We start from the raw sequence: 21,069 nt of genomic DNA on the forward strand, positions 1-21,069 counted from the left end.
CCTCAATTACCCTGCTAATCCCCCTTACGTTACGGTCAATTTAATATGTCCAGTCAATCTAACCCACACATCTTTCGAGTGTGGGAGGAAAGTGGAGTACCCAGAGGAAATGCACGCAGACACAAGGAGAACATGCAAACTCCACACAGACAGTGACCCGAAGCTGGATTTGAACCCGGATTCCTGGTGCCGTGAGGCAGCAGTGCTAATCACTGTGCTAGCTTATTTTCATTCCATTTTCTTGCACTTTTATCAATTCTTTGGTTAACTTTTGATGATTCTTAAAACCTTCTCAATCCTCAAGATTTACAGCTCTCTTTGGCAATACGGTAATCTTCTTCTTTAAGTCTAATACGATTACAAACTTTTCTAGTTAGGCACAGCTGTACCACTTTTATAGTGGAATCTTAACTCTCAGATCTGACATTACCTGTGAAATTTGCAAATACTTGTGGGCACATTTGAGACAGGTTGTGAATTCTGGAATATTGTGAGCTCCTGCCTGCATCAACAGAAAATATCAAAAGTTATCAGACCATTTTGAGAATAAAAAGCATGCACACATATGGGGGTGAGAACCTGGGGAAACCAGTACAAACGGAGCACATTTCTCACTATTTTTCTTCATAGAATTGCTACAATTTTGAAATTGATAGAAGAATACTTTTTGAAAAAAATATACACACCCCATCTTATGTTACAGTTGTTGGTGTGAGCCCAGTTGGTTTTTAGTCAATCTTCAAACATTCATATGTTTCCAAAAGTTATTAGTCTTTCCCTTAGCTTTGCAATGGGATATGTTTAACTCTTCTGATAGAAATTATATCCTCGTTCTGTTACGCCTGCAAACTTTGGGTCTTAGGAATTTCACTCCTTCAGGAGGTAACAAGTCAAACAGTCACTATATGGATATCTGAGACATTCCAGCCAAAGTCAGGACTTATTTTTATATTGTGTCCCTGTGCCTGAATTCCTGACCTCAATCCATGGGGAGTCATTTCTTTTCCCAATGGAGAATTAAAATATTAAAGACTTAAGGACTGCACCAATGCTTCCAAACAGTACGGGCAGAATTCAGTGAATCGCGTTATCATTCTATTTGATAGCAACGTGCAGTAGCCAAACTCACAAAAGGCTAAAGAACCCAAAGCACCACTTCCCCATGTAGCTTCAAAGTCACCACGACAGCACAGGGTCCTCTTGCTGGTCACCATTCTGACAAGGTGATGGAGAGAGAATCACAGAATGTTTACAGCACAGAAGACCATTTAGCCTACCATGTCTGTGTTGGCTCTCTCAAAGAGAGCATTCACCTCACATACTCTCTCTCCTCCTCCCTGCATTCTTCCTTTTCAGATTCAATCCCCTCTTGAATCCCTCAATTGAACCGGTCTCCCCCACTCCCTGGGGCACAGCATTCCTGATCCCAACCACTCACTGCGTGGAAAAGATTTTTCTCACATCGTCATTGCCTTTTTTTGCCAATTACCTTAAATTGGTTGCAGCATAAATTAGTCCACCGTATGTTTTTATTTTCAGTCTGACGTCTCAATCATGTACGGTTTTATCCATTAAAGAAATGGTAATAAATCGCATTATAAGTTCTGCGCAGTACAAACCAAGAACCATGTTTCACTCCAGTGTTTGTGCCGACTTTTGGCTCACCTCAGCTCGGTTATTATTAGAAATACTGCAGGACTCCAGGGTCTCAGGCCAGATTTGGGAAGAGAGGGAAATCACAGGCCAGATAACTAGTCATTCCACATGGTAACTGCATCATTCACAAGTCACCCTCAATAAAAAGCATATTGTCTGCTGAACAAGCTGCTCAGTTTGGGGTTAATATCTTCATTGTTAAAGAAGTTCTATTTGTTCAATCAGTTGGGCTGCTTGTTAATTTGCAGTAGTCTTCATTGCTCACCTCAAGATAGGCCTGGACAGCAAAAGCTGTATCCCACACCTGAGATCCATTGGTACCCTGGGACACAGACACAGATAATTTAGTAAACATCCAATGCAGATACTTAAGTGTCTTCTGTGAATATTCAATACCCATATCACTGACTGCACTGCAGTGTAGAAATTTGCAATCTACTAGTCTTAATTATAAACAATTTACTTACAGCTCTAACTAATAGCTGCCAAAATCAAGGCAGTTAAAGTGTCTAAGTCTCACCACAGTGAGCTTGTAAGCAGCCCCACTGAGATTCTTCTTTCACTGCCATACAAGCTCTTTGCCACCAGGTGATATCAACCTTGCCTCATGACATTATGGGCAGCATGGTGGCAGAGTGATAAGCAGCGCTGCCTCTCAGCGCCAGGGACCTGGGTTCAATTCCAGTCTCAGATGACTGTGTGGAGTTTGCACATTCTCCCCGTGTCTGTGTGGGTTTCCTCCGGGTGCTCTAGTTTCCTCCCACAGTCCAAAGACTGTGCAGGTTAGGTGGATTGGCCATGCTAAATTGTCCCCTAGTGTCAGGAGGATTAGCAGGGTAAATACAGAGATAGGTGCTGGGTGGAATTGTTATCGATGCAGATCAATGGGCTGAATGGCCTCTTTCTGCACTGTAGGAATTCTATGACGACACAACACCTGATGATCAGAGAGCAGCAAACTTGAACTGTGCTTGTCGTGAGTCAGCTAAATATCATAACAAATGGGGAACTCTAGGTAAATAGCAATCACTGTGACAAAATAAATAAAAAGCAGAACATCTTACAATAACTAAATGGCCAACAGCACTGGAATTTATTGTTCCTGTAAGTGAATAACACCTTAAAAAGTATCCAGAATCATTTGCCTATTGAAAAAGAAATATACTGTCACACACCCTCAGGAAAATTGATTATACAGAGAAAACTGCTTCACTGGTTCAATGTGTCTGAAGTCGTACATTCCTGCTAAGCAGAACCAGAGCCGCACGTCTGCTTAAATCACTTTAAACAGGTCCCTTCTCCCCAGTGTCCTTCACATCAACTCAATGATGAATTTAAAAACTTTACCTGCATCTTCAGTCCATCAAGGCCAAGCCTGTGAAATGAATTAACAGATTGTCAGGCTGAAATGATGGTTTGGACGCTGTTCTGCAGTGATCAGTGAGATGCTGCAGTCATCAGTAACACTGGCACTGCTCCAAGCTCACCACTGCATCAATGTACACATATTACTCATATTATAATGACAATTAGGAGCAAGTCAAATTCTTTTTTATTTGTTCATGGGCGTCGCTGTGTACCAGCACTTACTGCTCATCCCCAAGAGCATTTCTGGAGTCACATGTAGGCCAGACCAGGTAAGGATGGCAGATTTCCTTCCCTAAAGGACATTAGTGAACCAGATGGGTTTTTAAAAGTTTTCACGGTCATCGTTAAGCTTTCAATTCCAGATTTGTGTCATTAAATTTCACTAACTGCTGTGATGGGATTTGGACCTAGGTCTCCAGAGCATTACCCTGGAATTCTGGATTACCAGTCCAGAGACAATATCGCAACATCACCGACTCCCCAGAATATGTCATAAAGCAAAATACAGAGGATGCTGGAAATCTGAAATGAGAAATAGAAGGTCTCAGTGAGCACGGCAGCATCTGAGTGAGAGAAACAGAATTAAGGGCTGGATTTAATACCCCGTTTGTGGTGGGAAGCATGGCAGCCAGGCCCATTTAACTACGGGACAGGCCTGCAACAACCAACCACCCCCCACACCCTCGTGCGTCACCTCCAATAAAGTAGGAGGGTGGAATGGGCTATCACCTGCCGTAGTGGGATGTCAGTTAGGCTCATTATCACCCAGTCTACAGCAATTCAGTGGTGGATCAAGTGTAGTATCGACACGCTGCGCTTGGTTGAAATCATTAGATTACATCTTAGCTTCATTTGAAGCAATTTTTAAAAGCGGCATCTTGGCCTTTTGGCTAAGATGCAAATGAGATGAAGCCTTGGCGGTGGAGCTACACCTACTCCAATCAGCTTGGATCATGTAGCTCAATCCCAAGACAGGAAGTGAGAGCCATGTCTTGTCAGCTTGGATCGGGAATGTCCCAACTTGTTCAGACTCTGAATTGGATTTGATTGGATTGAATTGGAATAAAGTTTAAAAAAGAATCGGTGGTGGCTCAGGGATTAAATGGGAGGTTTGCCAGCAGCTGACTGTTGGGCCTTCCGCACTAAACTGATGGTGGGTGGGTGGGTAGAGGGGGGCTATCCTCGCCAGTTTGGCAACTCTATCTACACAGATCAGGCTACAGCAGGCCCACTGAGTAACGACAGTATTTTTTCCTTTTTGTACCGAATTAAGTTGTTGTAACAAATCCACATCTTTCCTGTTTAAAGTTCCACACCCCTATACACACTCACTTCAATACATAGAATCGTGTAAATTAGCAGTGGGGTGAATTTGATGTGACAGAATTTCCATAGGATGAGGCTGTAGATGTCATTATAATCACACTGACAATGCTCATATGTTGATTAGGAGATTTTGTACCTTTCCTCACACATGCATCTAATCTGGCATTACGAGTGCTTGCTTTGTTAAACATATTACTGGGAAGGTGTGGGTGCTGTTGATAAGGTCACATTTTATTGCCCATTCCTGGTTTCTCCAAAAAGGCATTGGTGGGGTCTTTCCGTAGAACAATCTGCAGTCTCTGTGGTGTTAATTTTCTGGTTCCAATTGTTCCAGCAAAGCACCGATCTACCACAAATGTTCATTTGTATTGGGTTGGTTCCTGAGCAGTACTACTGTGCTGCCATGCTCTATCCTGCTGCATCAGGTATTAAAAGACATTACTACACGAGTACTGTTATTTTCTCACACTGAGATTTAATGCACACAAAACAGGAAGCTTTTATGTTTCCCTATAGTCAATTTCTGATTCAATTATAAAGAGTGGATGGAAACTAAACAATCTGCTAGGCCAAAATAAATTTTTTTTGTGTGATATGAATCTTGGGAAAGGGATTTAAAGAAATCACATTTCTTAGCTGTAAGGTGCAGTGCCCAAGGGGCTACACTCTTTACAAACACTGGGCCTTCAAGGTCAGAGCAGTCCATGAACATCACAGTTTCTTGTATATTCTCCGAATGACTTAATTTTCCTGATTATCTTGAATCTGTGTCCACTCATTATTGACCAGCAGAAACAACTCACAACTCTTAAATGGTTTTAAATGTATTAGCCAGGATTACACAATAATAAATTAGAGAAGACATTGGTGAAACAGAAAAGCTCAGGTAACTAGGATGCAAGTCAATAAAAAGCAGAAGCAATGGTGCATTCTCAAACCAAATTCAGTTGGTCTTTACTATCTCACCACCAAAACAACGTAGACAGATGACTTACCAGAGGTAGTCTGGGATCCGAGAAACATGCTCCTGAAAAGCAGGGGCCTTGTGACCCTCCACATGCCAGCGAACTAACATGTTGATAGTTTTGGAAATCTAAAAGACAAATAGAATCATAGGTGACAGTGAAGCAGGGAAATTTCCACTTTAGTTCCACTTACACTTGTTCACATGACTATATCCACATTGACAGTATCAAATGATCATATGGGCCCTTGCCTAGAGCAATAGCAGTGCACACACAAACACTGTAAAATCACCACAGCTTCCAGATGACCATAGGGTGCTCTCTTGTCTCTCTTTTGAGGGGGAGAACTGACTCGTGGTGATTTAACCCAAGGACCACCACACCTCAGGCATGGGGCAAAGTTGAGAGAGTAGGCCTTCATGAATAGCCTCAGTCTGTATGGGAATTGAACATAGGTCACAAACTAGCCATCCTGCCAACTGAACTAATCTGACCCATCACACACACACACACACACACACACACGCACAAATAGACAGTGCCCCATGTCAGTGGGAATCAAACATCCAGATTTTGTAGTAGTGTTAAAAATACTGTCAGCTTTTACTATCATTACCCCTCTGAAACTGACAGGAGTCTAAACACACACAGTTAAATGTGAAAATCCAGAAGTTACTGTCAATAATTCAACGCTAATTTGCAAGATGCACTACTGAAGTCGCCTTAGTTTATGAACTGACAAAACTTGTGATTGGTCTTACTGTAAAAACCCTTGAGCTTTTAAACAAATCTATAATTACCATTGAAAAGCCTTGCCAGCCTTGAAAGCTAATTTTATGTTTGTGGCACGCCAAATTACTCCATAAGTTCCCATACTTTAAAATAATATTAAAAAATGATGATGCTTCAGGCTCTACCTTTTTTCCACGTTTACGTCCCAATCACTAATTTCACTCTCCATAAAATTTAAGTTAATGATAACTGCATTTTAGGTCCTGCTTTATTGTCTGTTAGAATACGTCAATGCAATTGCTACTTAGCCTACTTGGTGACATATCTGTTGCTGCGTGCCTGGAAATCCCCCTTGGCTAGACATCAGATCCAAGCTACTTCAGGAAAAGTGCAATCCTCACCATAGATATTGTTAGATTTTTGTAGTCAGTTTGCTTTTGAAGTTAGTGGTGAACACCTTTGCAACACTGCTGACCACAAAATACCAGTTAAAATGGTAATATTAGCACTGGTTAAGGTAGTGATATCTATCCTGGTGCAGTAACTCATTTACTCACACCACTTTCAAAAAATTTTATGCCCCCAAAACACTGATTTTGTTTCTCTCTCCAAAGATGCTGCAAGACCTGCCATGTCTTTCCATCATTTTCTGCTTTGCTTTCAGATTTTCCGCATCCAAGTTACGTTGCTTCCATTTGAGATAGCTGACAGTATCTATGGGTAGGTGGGGGTGGGATTTAGGGCCTGACATTCATCACCACAACTGTTCTAACGTACTAGTTAGCAGAAGAGGGCGTTCTAGTCTGCCATCTCGTCATCAGCCCACATTCGTTGTCACCTCAGACCTACTTCTGCACATGGTGGATCCAATTCCATCCCGCATCTGTCTCTCTGACACAAAAATACAGCAGGCGTTGGTCTTTTTAAGAGGCAGATCTGTTGGAATCTCTACAATGCCGAAAGCGGCCATTCTGCCCATTAGGTCTGCACTGACTCTCTCAAAGAGCATCCTACCCAGGCCATCTCCTGCTTCCTATCCGTAATCCCATGCATTTAGCATGGCTAATCTACCCAACCTGCATGGCTTTGGACTGTAGGAGGAAAACAGAGCATCCTGAGCAAACTCAGGCAGTCACCCAAGGCCAGAGTTGAATCCAGGTCCCTGGTGTTGTAAGGCAGCAGTGCTAACCTCTGTGCGTTTAGAAGTTTTCCAACTCAATCTTCCTGCCTCATCCACAAAATCCTGATCCCCGATGTCTGACAGTGGTTAGCATTGTTGCCTCACAGCGCCAAGGATCCAGGTTCAATTCCCAGCTTGGGTCACTGACTGTGCAGGCTGTGCACATTCTTCCTGTGTCTGCGTGGGTTTCCTCCGAGTGCTCTGATTTCCTCCCACAGCCCAAAGATGTGCTGGTGCATTAGCCATGCTAAGTTTTCCCTCAGTGTACCTGAACAGGTGGATAAGTGTGGCGACTCGGGGATTTTCACAGTAACTTCATTGCAATGACACTAATAAATAAACTTCTAAAACTTCTTTCCTCACTGTTTACTATTTTGTTTTATCCAAAATCGAAAGAAAACCTTGATTATTCTAAGTTTTCCTTTGGTTTACCCAAACTGTCAGCATTCCATCACAGCTGGCGTAATGGTTTTTATCTCATTTCGTTCAGTGTTAGCTCCTTCACAACCGTGCTAAATTAAGATCATAAACAGTACATTCAAAATACCTGCTGACCACACAAATCTTTAACAGTCATCCAAACAGAAAAACAGTTATGAAGATATCAGGCTTAAAGAAATTGGCATCAATATCTCATCATCTCTGTGATAAATACTTACTGGCCCAATACTAATGCACTTTGTGAATCTGTCATCAGCTGCGATGTGGTCGTAGAGTTCTGTAACTGCCCTCTTCCTCAGGCTGGTGCTGTGGTGATCCTCATACACATTCAACAAAGCTGTAAAAGCCCAAATTTAATGACTCATCACCTCAATAAAAAAGTAAGTGCACAACAGAATGGCACATTTACATCTGAGTGTGTATCAGCTGTGGAATCTACACTTAAAGGATATTCAACACCTCAATATTTGGGTTGTGGGGGAAAACAAAAATAAGTTAGGAATGTTCTCCCGTTTAAATCAAATCATAACAAAGCTTCTTCCCATTTGACAGATCTCTATTCATAAATGGGCAGCTTTATATATTTCATCCTCAATATCAACATCAAACAGAATGTAGCCCCTCCTCCCTATTACTGTTGCAGTGTTCAAATCTACACCATCCCATCCGGACTAAATATGAACCACGTCCTGAGGAGGAACAACATTATTTAGTACAAAGCAGTTCCAATAATGGGGCAGCTTCTCACTCCATCACCTGACATCAAACAGATTTAACAAAAAAATATTCATGGCTTCTTTGGAAACATTGAACACATACATTTATTCAGTGGCAGCAATGTTAACCTTGAATCAGTAGGTTCAGAAATGGAGAAGAACACTCATTGTTACTAACGAACATTCCACTTCATAAAAAAGCTGATTTGCTGATGTCCCCTTCGGATAAAAATGGCAAAACACAAATGATTTTGATGTTTGTGTAATGGAGGGATCCTCCATACCGTAGGCAATGGTGAGAAGCCTGCTGTGTGGTGTGTACAGGTCACAAGCTGCCACATTGTTCCGTTGGGCGGGCCAGTCAATGGTACCGTAATCCTCAACATAGAGCTCCTGGACAAAAACAAAGTTAGAATTTGGCAAACTTTACCGGCGAGTGAGAAATGACGATACAACAGCAATATGTAAAGCACAATCGTGGCACTTGCTGTTAAAAACACCAAAATAAACTTTCCCGGCAAGATTTCCTCATTAACAGGGCATAGATTTCATCTCCGGTAGGCTGCATTCCACAGTCAGATGCTTTTGTCCTTATCTCCCCTCTATTGACCCCAAATTTCATATAAATCTTGCAGAAACTTGGGTTGTAAAATTCTCATCCTTGTGTTTAAGTCCTTCCATTTCATTGCCCTCTTTTAAGTCTGGAAATTTCTTGCTATACCTCTCCATCTTCCTTCTGTGCTCCCTCTAAGTTTTCTTTTATCAAATTTTTGATCAACTTATTATTTTTTCCTTTTATCCTGGTCACTATCATCATAGTCATTATGATGCAAAAGTGGGTCATTCAACCTATCAAAGTCCATATTTATATCCATGTACATTTTTTATCTTTGTGTCTGAAATGCCTTGGGCTTTTGTCCTACAGCTAAGGTACTATATAAGGTAAAGTTTTTTTGCAATGTTTTGTTTGCATCTGCAAATGGAAATAGTTGTGTGGTTCCAATATCACTTTTTTTGTTTCAGCCAAACTGATTGTCTATGGTGTATGATGATACTGTGCTATTTATATATTTTATGTTTAAGGGGAATGTTTTAAAGTTCAGTGTTATACTACAGGCAGTCAGTGTGTCTGGTAAACATGCCGCATGGATGCTGAGAAAGCAGGATAATTACTGATTTTAGCCATGCAGTGTTTATTTAGGAAAGCATGAATGGAATTTTTTTACAGATTAAAAAGTTCTCTGGGATTTTATTAAAGGAGTGGAATGTGGGTTTAGATATACAGGGTCATGTAATGATGTGGTTAATGGGAGGAACTAGGTTTGTAACAGAGAAAATTGTTAATTTTCTGGCTGGGATGTTTAAAGTCAGAAGTCTGCAAGCTGTTCTGAAAATCAAAACCTCTCTGAAAGCTTCAAGCATGTTCTCATAATTAATAGCGAATATATCTGGTTTTGCTAACTATAAAGTGGTGTTTGAGTCTAAGAGGAATGGTTACAACATGGAAACAGGCCCACAGCATCACTGCACTAACAATAAGTTGGAATGTAAACACAGACTGTGGGGCCCAACTAAATTGTGGCACAAGGCTCCCTTTTCCAAGGATCTTCCTCTGTAGCATTCCGGAATTAGAGTGCACTCTGACATTAGGGATTTTCTTGGAAATTGCAGGGAATTTACAATAAAGATAATTACAGCGGAGTATATTCACCATAACCAGGTGTCGAACACACAAGGACATCTAATGCCCAGTGTGAAGTGTTCTCTTTAAGAACACTATCAATTATCCAAGTTAAGAAAACCAGCATGGATGACAATAACTAAGACATGGGAACCCTCAGATGTACACTAGAAGTACTGCTGGAGTTCAACCAGCAAAGAACATTGGTAAACTTTCTGCTTCCTATCAACTTCAGACAACTCTTGACAATGCTCTGGAGCACTTCATACCTGTCTGGTCAGGTAGTAAATTATAACAGCTGCCACTGAAGGGTCGACTCAGTTCCAATATTCCATCACCTTTGGCACCAACTCAAACTAAAACAGGCCTCTTATACACTTCCACCTACAAGACAGTCACTTGTTTGTCACATGGGCAAACAGATTATGTTAAGGAATATTTTAGCACTGCAGCATCAAAATCCAATATGAGAATATTATTTCTGCACATAGAGTGTAATTAGTGTTGATTCTTTCATTAATTCTAGTTTATGATTTGCAGCTGTTAGCGTGCTAGACCCAAACTCCAAGGTATATTCTGAAGCCAGACTAGACCCTAACAGTTTTTCTATTTTGGTATAAATGTGAGGAAAGGAAGCTTCATTCCAGGCGTGGTTTTACTGACAAACTGGGGAGCTAAACAAAATTTAACAACACAGTTTAACTGCAACAAATTAATTACCTCAACCTTTAACACTTGAACAATACATAAATACGACAAGAAACAATTCTTAACTGTTAACTTATCACTATCAGCTCCAATCAAGCAATATTTCTCTCATAAATTTAAACCCCTCTTTAAATTAGGAAATTAGGGATCTTTTATCAAAGTGAACTTTATTCATTAAAGTTTAAATATAACACTGGCAAAATGAAGCAGCCTAAGTTTTAATAGTTGAATAACTTTGATAAAAAATGAAAGGAAACAACTCTGAGTTGTAACCTATCACTATTTCAGTTCCAAATAATCTGGTCACCCTATTATAGAAAGTTCATTATTAAACCAGAAAGAGTATAGAAAAGATTTACGAGGCTGCTACTGGGACTTGATGGTTTGAGTAATAAGGAGAGGCTGGATAGACTGGAACTTTTTTCCTCTGGACTGTAGGAGGCTGAGAGGTGACCTTAGAGAGATCTATAAAATAATGAAGGGCATAGATAAGGTAGATAGTCAATATCTTTTCCCAAAACTAGAGGGTACAGGTTTAAGGTGAGAGGGAAGAGATGCAAAAGTGTCCAGAGGGGCAATTTGTTTCACACAGAGGGTGGTGAGTGTCTGGAAAAAGCTGCCAGAAGTAGTAGTAGAGGCGGGTACAATTTTGTCTTTTAAAAAGCATTGATAGTTATATGGATAAGATGGGTATAGAGGCATATGGGCAAAATGCGGGCAACTGGGATTAGCTTAGGTGTTTAAGCAAAAAGGGCGACATGGACAAGTTGGGCTAAAGGGCCTGTTTCCATGTTGTAACCATTCCTCTTAGACTCAAACACCACTTTATAGTTAGCAAAACCAGATATATTCGCTATTAATTATGAGAACATGCTTGAAGCTTTCAGAGAGGTTTTGATTTTCAGAACAGCTTGCAGACTTCTGACTTTAAACATCCCAGCCAGAAAATTAACAATTTTCTCTGTTACAAACCTAGTTCCTCCCATTAACCACATCATTACATGACCCTGTATATCTAAACCCACATTCCACTCCTTTAATAAAATCCCAGAGAACTTTTTAATCTGTAAAAAAATTCCATTCATGCTTTCCTAAATAAACACTGCATGGCTAAAATCAGTAATTATCCTGCTTTCTCAGCATCCATGCGGCATGTTTACCAGACACACTGACTGCCTGTAGTATAACACTGAACTTTAAAACATTCCCCTTAAACATAAAATATATAAATAGCACAGTATCATCATACACCATAGACAATCAGTTTGGCTGAAACAAAAAAAGTGATATTGGAACCACACAACTATTTCCATTTGCAGATGCAAACAAAACATTGCAAAAAAACTTTACCTTATATAGTACCTTAGCTGTAGGACAAAAGCCCAAGGCATTTCAGACACAAAGATAAAAAATGTACATGGATATAAATATGGACTTTGATAGGTTGAATGACCCACTTTTGCATCATAATGACTATGATGATAGTGACCAGGATAAAAGGAAAAAATAATAAGTTGATCAAAAATTTGATAAAAGAAAACTTAGAGGGAGCACAGAAGGAAGATGGAGAGGTATAGCAAGAAATTTCCAGACTTAAAAGAGGGCAATGAAATGGAAGGACTTAAACACAAGGATGAGAATTTTAACTTGCAGGCATTGGAGGACCAGTGTAAGTCCTCTAATGTAGGTCAATAAAGACAGAGGGCGATGTAGACCTTCCTCTGGTGGGTAATAAGAAAACATAATCTCCTCATATAGTGAAATCAACTAAAGAAAAATGTGCATTTCTACAGCACCTTTCAGAACTCATGAACATCCCAAAGTGCTCTGTAATTGTTATAGAGTGTCATTATTACGCACCATCTTCTTTCAGGTCATCAGTATGTGCTGTGATGTCATCAGTTTATATTCTTACATTAACTGCTGTTCATTTTGATTCTTTTCTGTTGCTGTTATTTTGGTGCTTAACTAACTGTTCCCTATTTTGAGGCCATACTTAATTTTGAACTTGTTATTTTTATATATTAAAGAAGATTAGTTTTACAAGGTGTTTGGACTGTCTTCTTGTGGTCAAGTTACCAGAGCAGTGAGATATTTTTGAAAGGTGGCTAGTGTGGTCACGTGACTATTCCCCTTGGGAAAGACAAGTTTGGGTGGAGGTGGTTAGGTGGGTGAATGACAGGCATTTCTTTGTGATCAAAGTGGCTCTGAGATGACATGTCTGACAAAGTAAGTTTGAAACCAAGCTGATCAAGTAACCCATAAACTAAGCAAGTCAAATCTTCAATACCCCAGCATTGCTGACTGTCCAGTTCCCTAGGCCAGCTGATGAAACCCACAGGAGTAAACCTGCTACTCGGGATGGGAATTCCCCAGCCTGCAGGTGAAAATCTTAATGAGTTTGATGCCTCCAGGTAGGTAGAGGAACAGGAAGTGTACCAATTGCAAGGTCTTGGCTAGCTGATCACCAGGAGGACCACTGCACAAGACTGGCAGATTCCTAATCTCAGCTCTGTAACCTACAGATGGTGATGGCTAACACGAAGGGACATAGGTTTAAATTGAGGGGTGATAATTATAGGACGGATGTCAGAGGTAGGTTCTTTACTCAGAGGGTAGTAAGGGCGTGGAATGCCCTGCCTGCAGCAGTAGTGGACTCGCCAACTTTAAGGGCATTCAAATGGTCATTGGATAGGCATATGGATAACATTGGAATAGTTTAAGTTAGAGGGTCATTAGATTGGTTCCACTGCTTGGCGCAACATCGAGGGCCAAAGGACCTGTACTGCGGTGTAATGTTCTATGTTCTAGACATAAACTCTCTGGATTTAGATACGAGTCTAGTACCCAGTAGCAGTGCACAAACAAACTGCACGTCTCAGTATTTTGAATTGGAGACTTAAATATTATGATGGGCACCATGTCTGTTAGAACTAATGGTGAATTGTGATATATTGCACAAGGTTCACTCAGAGCAGTGCTTTGTACAATATTTAATCAGGTAAAACCACCCTCCTTTTATGAGTACATTTATCTTCATACACCATTGGTTAGACCACCACCAATAGCAAAGGACAATGGAATAGAGGACTTCAGAGTGTAACAACTTAGTCCAATGCACCATTATCAGAGCCACCCTTCCTTGAATCTGAAAAGTCAAAGTCCTCCAGGTGTGAAAATATAAACTCAGCTCAAAACATCAGGGATTCTAAGCAGTTGGTTCCTACCTGGCGCAGGCTGAGAATAAGGTCATCTTCCTGTGCAGTGAACCGCACGGCATAGCAATAACTCATAGGGAGATAGACCTGCCGACAGTGACACCACAGGGTGGAGGGGTGAGCTGGCATCCATCGAGGGAAGAGCCTGACATAAAATTACAACACAGACAAAGCTCAGCAACAGGTAAAGCATTGGAAATCTGCATGGAATAGTTACTATTCCCCTATTTGGTATCTTTGCATATTTCACTCCACAATTAAGACAGCGGGCAAGGAGCAGAATAACGCCAGGACTTTACCTATGACTGTGTCTTCTCTGCACCCCAGGGAAGTGTCCAATCTCTGATCTAAACCTCTCACTTACAGATGGCCAAGATTTAAGTAGAAATTAAAATGCCATATTTTTATTTTTCACTGTTTTGTCTTCAATTTTTTTCTTTGCTTCTGCACAGTTCCATGTACATCAGGTACTCTCTGGGATCTTGGTAAATAACACAATTTTTGTGCGTGAAATTAACAGAGGATCACTGGTCAGCAATTAAACTGAGAGGATGTTCACAACTGAGCTATTCTCATGCCTATCTTCAAATAATAGTTATCAACTAATAACAATTGGGAATGGGATCCTGGCTGTATTTTTCTTTTTCTCCTCTTATGAGTCCCTTGGATTGAGGATGATTTGCTTCCACTCAGATTCGATGGGTTCTGAGATGGTAAATCCAAAGCATGATCTGCAGATACGGCCACATGTGGGGCAAGTGCTACTTGGAGGTCAAGTAGACGAGTTGTTTGGAGGTTTGTGCGCTCTCTCTGATGCTCCAACTAACAACTGTTGTTGAAGTCTCACGATGTATTTGGTGCCTTCCTGAATGAACCATCTCCATTTTGGTTGGGCACAGGCCAGAAACTCCCATGAGTCAGCAGGGATGGGTCAAGAATGTCGCTAAAAGCTTTTCCACTGTTGTCTTGGGAGGCTCGTGCAATGACTAAGTTCTGCGTACATTGGCATAGCACCTCACCCCCGGCAAATTAGCTCAGGCAAGGAAGTCAGTTACAGAAATTATGGTAAACTGTTCAAGCTACACAGCCTTCAATCCAAAACCAAAGCCACTCCGCTGAGTCACCGAGCTTTACTGGGCAGATGACACTTGCACATCAGCTCACTCAGCAAACTGAGCTCCAGCTCATTGTTGACTGCTTCTCCGGACCATATCAGAAAATGGGCCTTTCATTAAAAACCTTGAAAACCTCTTCCAACCAGCTCCTGCAGTATAACCCTTTCAATCCGCCCTACCACCCCAAGATTATGATCCTGGAAAACGGGGATCATTTTCCATATCTCATGTGCCGCTTCTCGGTGAAGTAGAGTCACGACTCCAATGCACCAGTTCAGACCTCGGCTGACTAAGGAAGAAAGTATTTGATGACCAGGATCTCAAACCTAATACTAAGGCCAATGTTCATTGGGCAGCATTGATCCCATTGCTCCCATATGCTCCAGAGACTTGGACAACCTACAACAGGCATTACAAAGCTCTACAGGAGTACATTTATCACAATCACTCTTTCATTCTCAAATTACAAGACTGTATCTTCATCTCCAAATTACTGTGTCCATGCTTTGGCTATCCTTTTACTTACCTGTTATTTCTCCTCAGACCATCACCTTTCCTCATGCTCCCTCATAACTTTCTTGCTTTGTTAGTATAAACTTTTTACAGTTTTCTACTGTATTATTCTCCCAATATTTATTACACTACTTTTTCAAAAATCAAGTTTGCCAACTTCTCTATCCATAAAACCCCAGAATGTGACTTGTTACTTTTGGTCAGAGTGTAATTACCATAAATAATCATTTCCTGTCACTCTACTCTTTAGCCTGCTACTTAACCTGAATTGAAATTCAATCCATTTTAATGACTACCCATTTTGAGTGTTGATCATAACTTGACGATATATGTTCACTCTGCTTCATTACCCAGATCAAATACTACATCCTTCCTCATTAGAAATGCAACATGCCGATAAAGAAAACAGTTTTTGTTTTGACATAATTTTCATGTCACTAATTATAACAACTTGTTTTCACTGCAAAACTGGCTCCAGAAAGTAGAAAAGTTAAATGTTTGGTTAGAGGACTCACCACATCTCAGGGAACAAGGTGTTCATCCCTTCCCAGCTGTAGACATTAAGAATGGCCAACCAGAATTTACCCCAGGATGGGATGCCAACTGCGCCACCTGAAACCAGGGGGGGAGACAATTGTGGCGTGTGTTAAACATTTATGCGTACGATGAGAAAGCATTTCCTACGCTCAATATCTGATTATATTTTAAGAAATATTGACAGAAACATGTAGCACTCCCTCAGTTTGATGATTGTTTTCTTATCATCAAATAATAAGAACTGATAAATGTATTAAAGGCAAATACAGCAGAAGGAGCTGTCTGCACAATGAGTGACTAAAGAACTCCTAACTCTGAAAGGTACAAGTGCAAAGCGTCACTTTTTATATTAATGAAATAATAAATATATATTTTTAGGACATCGTCCCAGGTACAGTCCATGGAAATAAAGATGGTTCAAAGTTAGCTTTCAGCTGAGGAAACTGCCCATAATATCCTAGATTTAGGGAAAAAGATAAAACTAAAATACAGCTTAATTTCCTAATCCCAACTGATATTCAGCAACAGTGTTTGTATTCTGGATGAGAAGAGAATCATGTCCTTCAGTTGGATAACTGCTATTCAAACTCACGCAAGCAATGACGTCCTAGACAAGGTTCGGCTGCCAGTGGTGGGTTGAAAGGAAGCACAGACAGCTTTCCTGTAAAGACCAAAGTAATCTGGAGCTACTTGCTGAAAAGAATGGGGCAAGCTGTGGAGTAATTTGAAAATGAGTACGATTCTTTTCATTTCACTATAAGTTAGCAAAGGCTGGCTGGAGTTGTTTGGCAAGGACATTTAGTGATTAGGATACGCTTGGTTAAGATTTAGGCGAGTTGCATTTTGTTACAAGTGGATGCTAATGAGAAATAATTGGTGGAGAAATAGAAATGTACACAGAAACATAAAATTAGAAGCAGGGGGAGGCCACTCAGTCCATGAAGCCTGCTCCACCACGTATTATAATCAGAACCTAGAGGAGATGAAAGTATGAATAAGCCTATCAGCAGCAACTTTGTTGCAGAGGCAGCTATTCACATAGAGGAGAAAGTTAGTGGTTTAGACGCTGGCTGGGATGTGGATTTTGAAATCCAGTTTTGGATCAAACATGACAGAGGTTTTGCACGGAGCAACTCAGCTCGAGTATGTGGCTGGATAAAGCGATGGAGTCACTGGCAAAGAGCTGGGAATAACTGCTTTGCTCTTTCTTCTAATGCTCAACTGAAAGAAGTCTCAGCCTACTCATAACTTAATATCAGATAAGTTGTCAGACTGTACAGTTAAGTGTTTGAGGAAAGTGAGAAAATCATATCTAAGCCATGGTCTGAGAAGCACAAAATGTTCTCCAAGTGTCTGTTCAGCAATAAGACCAAAATACTGTCGATGCTGGAAATATAATAGAAACAAAATGCTGGAAATACTCAACAGCATCTATCTGTACTGTAATTGTTTTACTGTCAGGCCAATTTGAGATTACTTTGAAGGAACTGCTGTGATTTCTGGCATCGAGATGAATTGATGATCTGGTGTTAGGCTAATGCCATGTGCATTTACATCGCACCTTCACATACTCAGGACATCTCAAAACTCTTTATAGCCGATGAGTTAATTCCTGTTGCAATGATCATCATGTAAGCAAACAGAATAGCTAATTTTCATTCAGCAAGGTACCATAGACAGTAGAAGAATCAACTCCATGCAGTGACACCACTATTCCCAGTCAGAATGAAGACTGTCAATTGCACCTAGAGGCTACATGATTCTAAGGAACTGTGACTGAGTTTACACACACGTTCTTTGCACCCATTCCCCACTGATTACATTTTGCTGGTGAAATACCGATTTGTATTCGTTAACTATCCTCCGCCCACTACATTACGCTGGAGAAATCATTCTACTGGTACCGGGAAAAGTTACTATAGTTTTTGGTCATGAGTTTTACTTACAAAAGTTCACAAAGGATTTAATTGTTTTCTTTGCTCTAAGTATTTGCTATGACACTGCAGTAAGTTTCGGCCAGCCTCCAGCACGCTGGTTAATATAGTGGCATTAGTGGATACTCTGCACGTTTATACAACATAGATTCATGTCTTCATTGTTGACTCCTTTGATAAAAGGCTGGACACTATGAATGAAGGCAGTTGGATGGTGGATTCCAGGCAATGTACTTACCATAGGATAAACATCTTCATGACGAATGGATATTCTCAGTGTTTATACTACTGTTTATTTTCATTGCTTGACAGACTGGTTTTTGAAGGAACTAATATTCATATCTATTTAATGAAGATAATCCCATGGTTTTTGGGTTGCATATAATCCATTCACTAATACTATATTTAAGATACACTCTTTACCAAGGAGGGCAAGACTTTCCTTTTACCTTTGAAAAAGGTTAGTAGTTTCTAGGTCCTTTCCTGTAATTATGCTGTATTGCATTTTCCTTAAAAGTTCAACTTATAGGATCGTGAAATCTTAAAGAACAAGAGGCCAGTTGGCCCACCATGTCCGTGCTAGCTCTTTGAAACAGCTTGCCAATTAGTGCCTCATCTTTCCTACTGTCCTGCAAGTTTCCCCTTCAAGTATTTATACAAATCCCTTTTGAAAGTTGTTGTTAAATTTGCTTCCACCACATGTTCAGACAGTGAATCCAGATCATTACAAGCTCTGCTTAGATCACTGTATTCGCACATCACTGCTCTGAGTGAAAATGAACTCAGTTTGTTTTGGTCAGTCACATTTGGATATGACATTTTCCATTTATCAGATCAACTGTAGACATAATATGGAGTTCTAGTATGCAATGTTAATGCTGTGTAAAGTAACTGATACCAGAGTTAAAAAGGTGAGGAATAAGATGCAGCCTGCCACTGGGGAGTCTGGCACAAGCATTCATACAAGAAGTGTGACTGAATTCTCAGAAAGGAGTTCTCCAATTGTCTGCTGTAACATCACTGTTTCCCTTAGATCCTGTGGGAACATTCCGCCGAGGTGACAACTGCGGAAAACCACTGCCGAAATTCAGCCCAAGCACTGATGATGATGTGCAGTGAATCAATCTAACCTTTGGATTACCACCCTTGGAGTATAGTTATTTCCCCCGTGCGGAGGACCTCAGGGTCCTTGTGCATGAGTCGCAAAAACCCAGCTTGCAGGTGCAGCAGGTGGTCAGGAAGGCGAATGGGATGCTGGCCTTCATAGCGAGGGGGATTGAATATAAAAGTAGGGAGGTCTTGCTGCGGCTGTATAGGGCATTGGTGAGGCCGCAGCTGGAGTACTGTGTGCAGTTTTGGGCGCCGTACTTACGCAAGGATATTTTGGCCTTGGAGGGAGTGCAGAGGAGGTTTACTAGGCTGATGCCGGAGTTGAGCTATGAGGAGAGGCTGAATAAATTAGGCTTGTACTCGTTAGAGTTTAGAAGAATGAGGGGAGATCTCATTAAGACTTATAAGATGATGAATGGGATGGATAGGATAGAGGTGGAGAGACTCTTCCTGCTCAGAAAGGATAGTAGGACTAGGGGGCACAGCCTCAAGATAAAGGGGGGGCGGTTTAGAACAGAGTTGAGGAGGAACTTCTTCACTCAAAGGGTGGTGAATCTCTGGAATTCTCTGCCCGTTGAAGTGGTGGAGGCTGCCTCGCTAAATATTTTTAAGACGCGGCTTGATGGGCTTTTGATAAGAGAGGGGATTAAGGGTTATGGGGAGAGGGCGGGAATGTGGAACTGAGCCACGACAGGTCAGCCATGATCTTATTGAATGGCGGGGCAGGCTCGAAGGGCTAGTTGGCCTACTCCTGCTCCTATTTCTTATGATCTTATGTTCTAATCAGCTGGCATCTTTTGCTTCTTCCTGACGTAATATTCTTGGCACATCATTGGCTCACAGCCTCTGAGAATCACCTTTATCACGGCTTGTCCAGTTTCAAGCTGCTTTCGATTTCTCAAAAATCAACGGCCATTTACACTTTTTTATTGATTGCTCCTGCTCGCTCCAACCTGGCTCTGTTACAGATTCTCTCAATCTCACCACTTTACCCACTGTATTATTTCAAATTATTCAGGAACCTGTAAGGTCTGAGGGGGTTTTTATTTCTGTGTGTTATAGAGCATAGCATTAACTTAGCATTTGTAATCAGTGTTCCTCAGGCAGCTTTAAAACCTCAGAAAAGTAAAGCTCCTTGCACACTGCTTTCAATTATTTGGATATCTGACCTTTATCGTGAAGGATATTTCTTGCTCGCACCAGGTTGGGGTCATCTGGTCCAACACCAAGGATTCGTAGGGCTGTGTAATTCAGTGCTGTTCCAAAAACTGTCGACTTGTCCTCTACATGCCTAGCATCAAATCAAAACACGTGGGTCACATCTGAATTAAGATACAGAAAAAGTGCAAACTAGGCCAAAAACAAAGCAAGGCACAGGTTTATCATCTTCCTCAACACCACTGCTGCTCTTGGCATTGGTGAAATCATGACAAGCATTTTGCACCTGACTGAAAAAACTAATCTGTTTGAAAAGCAGAGTAAACGTACGGCTGGGAAGCCTAGCGGAGCTAAAAAGCGAGAGGGCCTGAAAATACAGAGCAGCAGAGAGGGGCTAAAATCCAGTGAGAGTTCAGTGAAGTGGAGCAGTTCTGAATGCCAGCAAGAGTGAGAATTCAGAGGAGTGGAGCAGTGCTAAATACCAGTGAGAGTTCAGAGGTACTGGGTGGGGTTTAACACCCCTGAGAGTGAGTATAGTGGAAATATTGATTCCTGGCCCGAAACATGAAATTTGGTCCATCATATGTTGTTTGGATAGCACAGGAATTCAAATAATCAGTGAACTGTAGCTGTTATCAATAAGGAAGTCCTTCACTTCTTTCTCCTAGGTTAGACCTGAATTCAAGATACGATAAAAGGGGTCATGATGAT

General features: G+C 41.0%; 1 protein-coding gene across 1 annotated transcript in view; it reads right to left on the minus strand.

The window, feature by feature from the left end:
* The window catches only part of lss (lanosterol synthase (2,3-oxidosqualene-lanosterol cyclase)), a 59,527-nt gene that overhangs the window by 28,948 nt on the left and 9,510 nt on the right, over window positions 1-21,069 (minus strand). Inside the window, exons 5-13 of the mRNA XM_080198509.1 lie at window positions 20,370-20,491; window positions 16,135-16,231; window positions 14,001-14,136; window positions 8,669-8,777; window positions 7,887-8,005; window positions 5,346-5,443; window positions 3,004-3,031; window positions 1,922-1,978; window positions 431-502 (exon numbers count right to left, since the gene is read on the minus strand). Coding sequence (XP_080054635.1) covers window positions 431-502; window positions 1,922-1,978; window positions 3,004-3,031; window positions 5,346-5,443; window positions 7,887-8,005; window positions 8,669-8,777; window positions 14,001-14,136; window positions 16,135-16,231; window positions 20,370-20,491 — 838 coding nt within the window. The remainder of the gene's footprint in view (window positions 1-430; window positions 503-1,921; window positions 1,979-3,003; window positions 3,032-5,345; window positions 5,444-7,886; window positions 8,006-8,668; window positions 8,778-14,000; window positions 14,137-16,134; window positions 16,232-20,369; window positions 20,492-21,069) is intronic.

The sequence above is a fragment of the Carcharhinus amblyrhynchos genome, chromosome 11, assembly GCF_965287045.1.
Source record: "Carcharhinus amblyrhynchos chromosome 11, sCarAmb.v2.hapA, whole genome shotgun sequence".
NCBI lineage: Eukaryota > Metazoa > Chordata > Chondrichthyes > Carcharhiniformes > Carcharhinidae > Carcharhinus > Carcharhinus amblyrhynchos.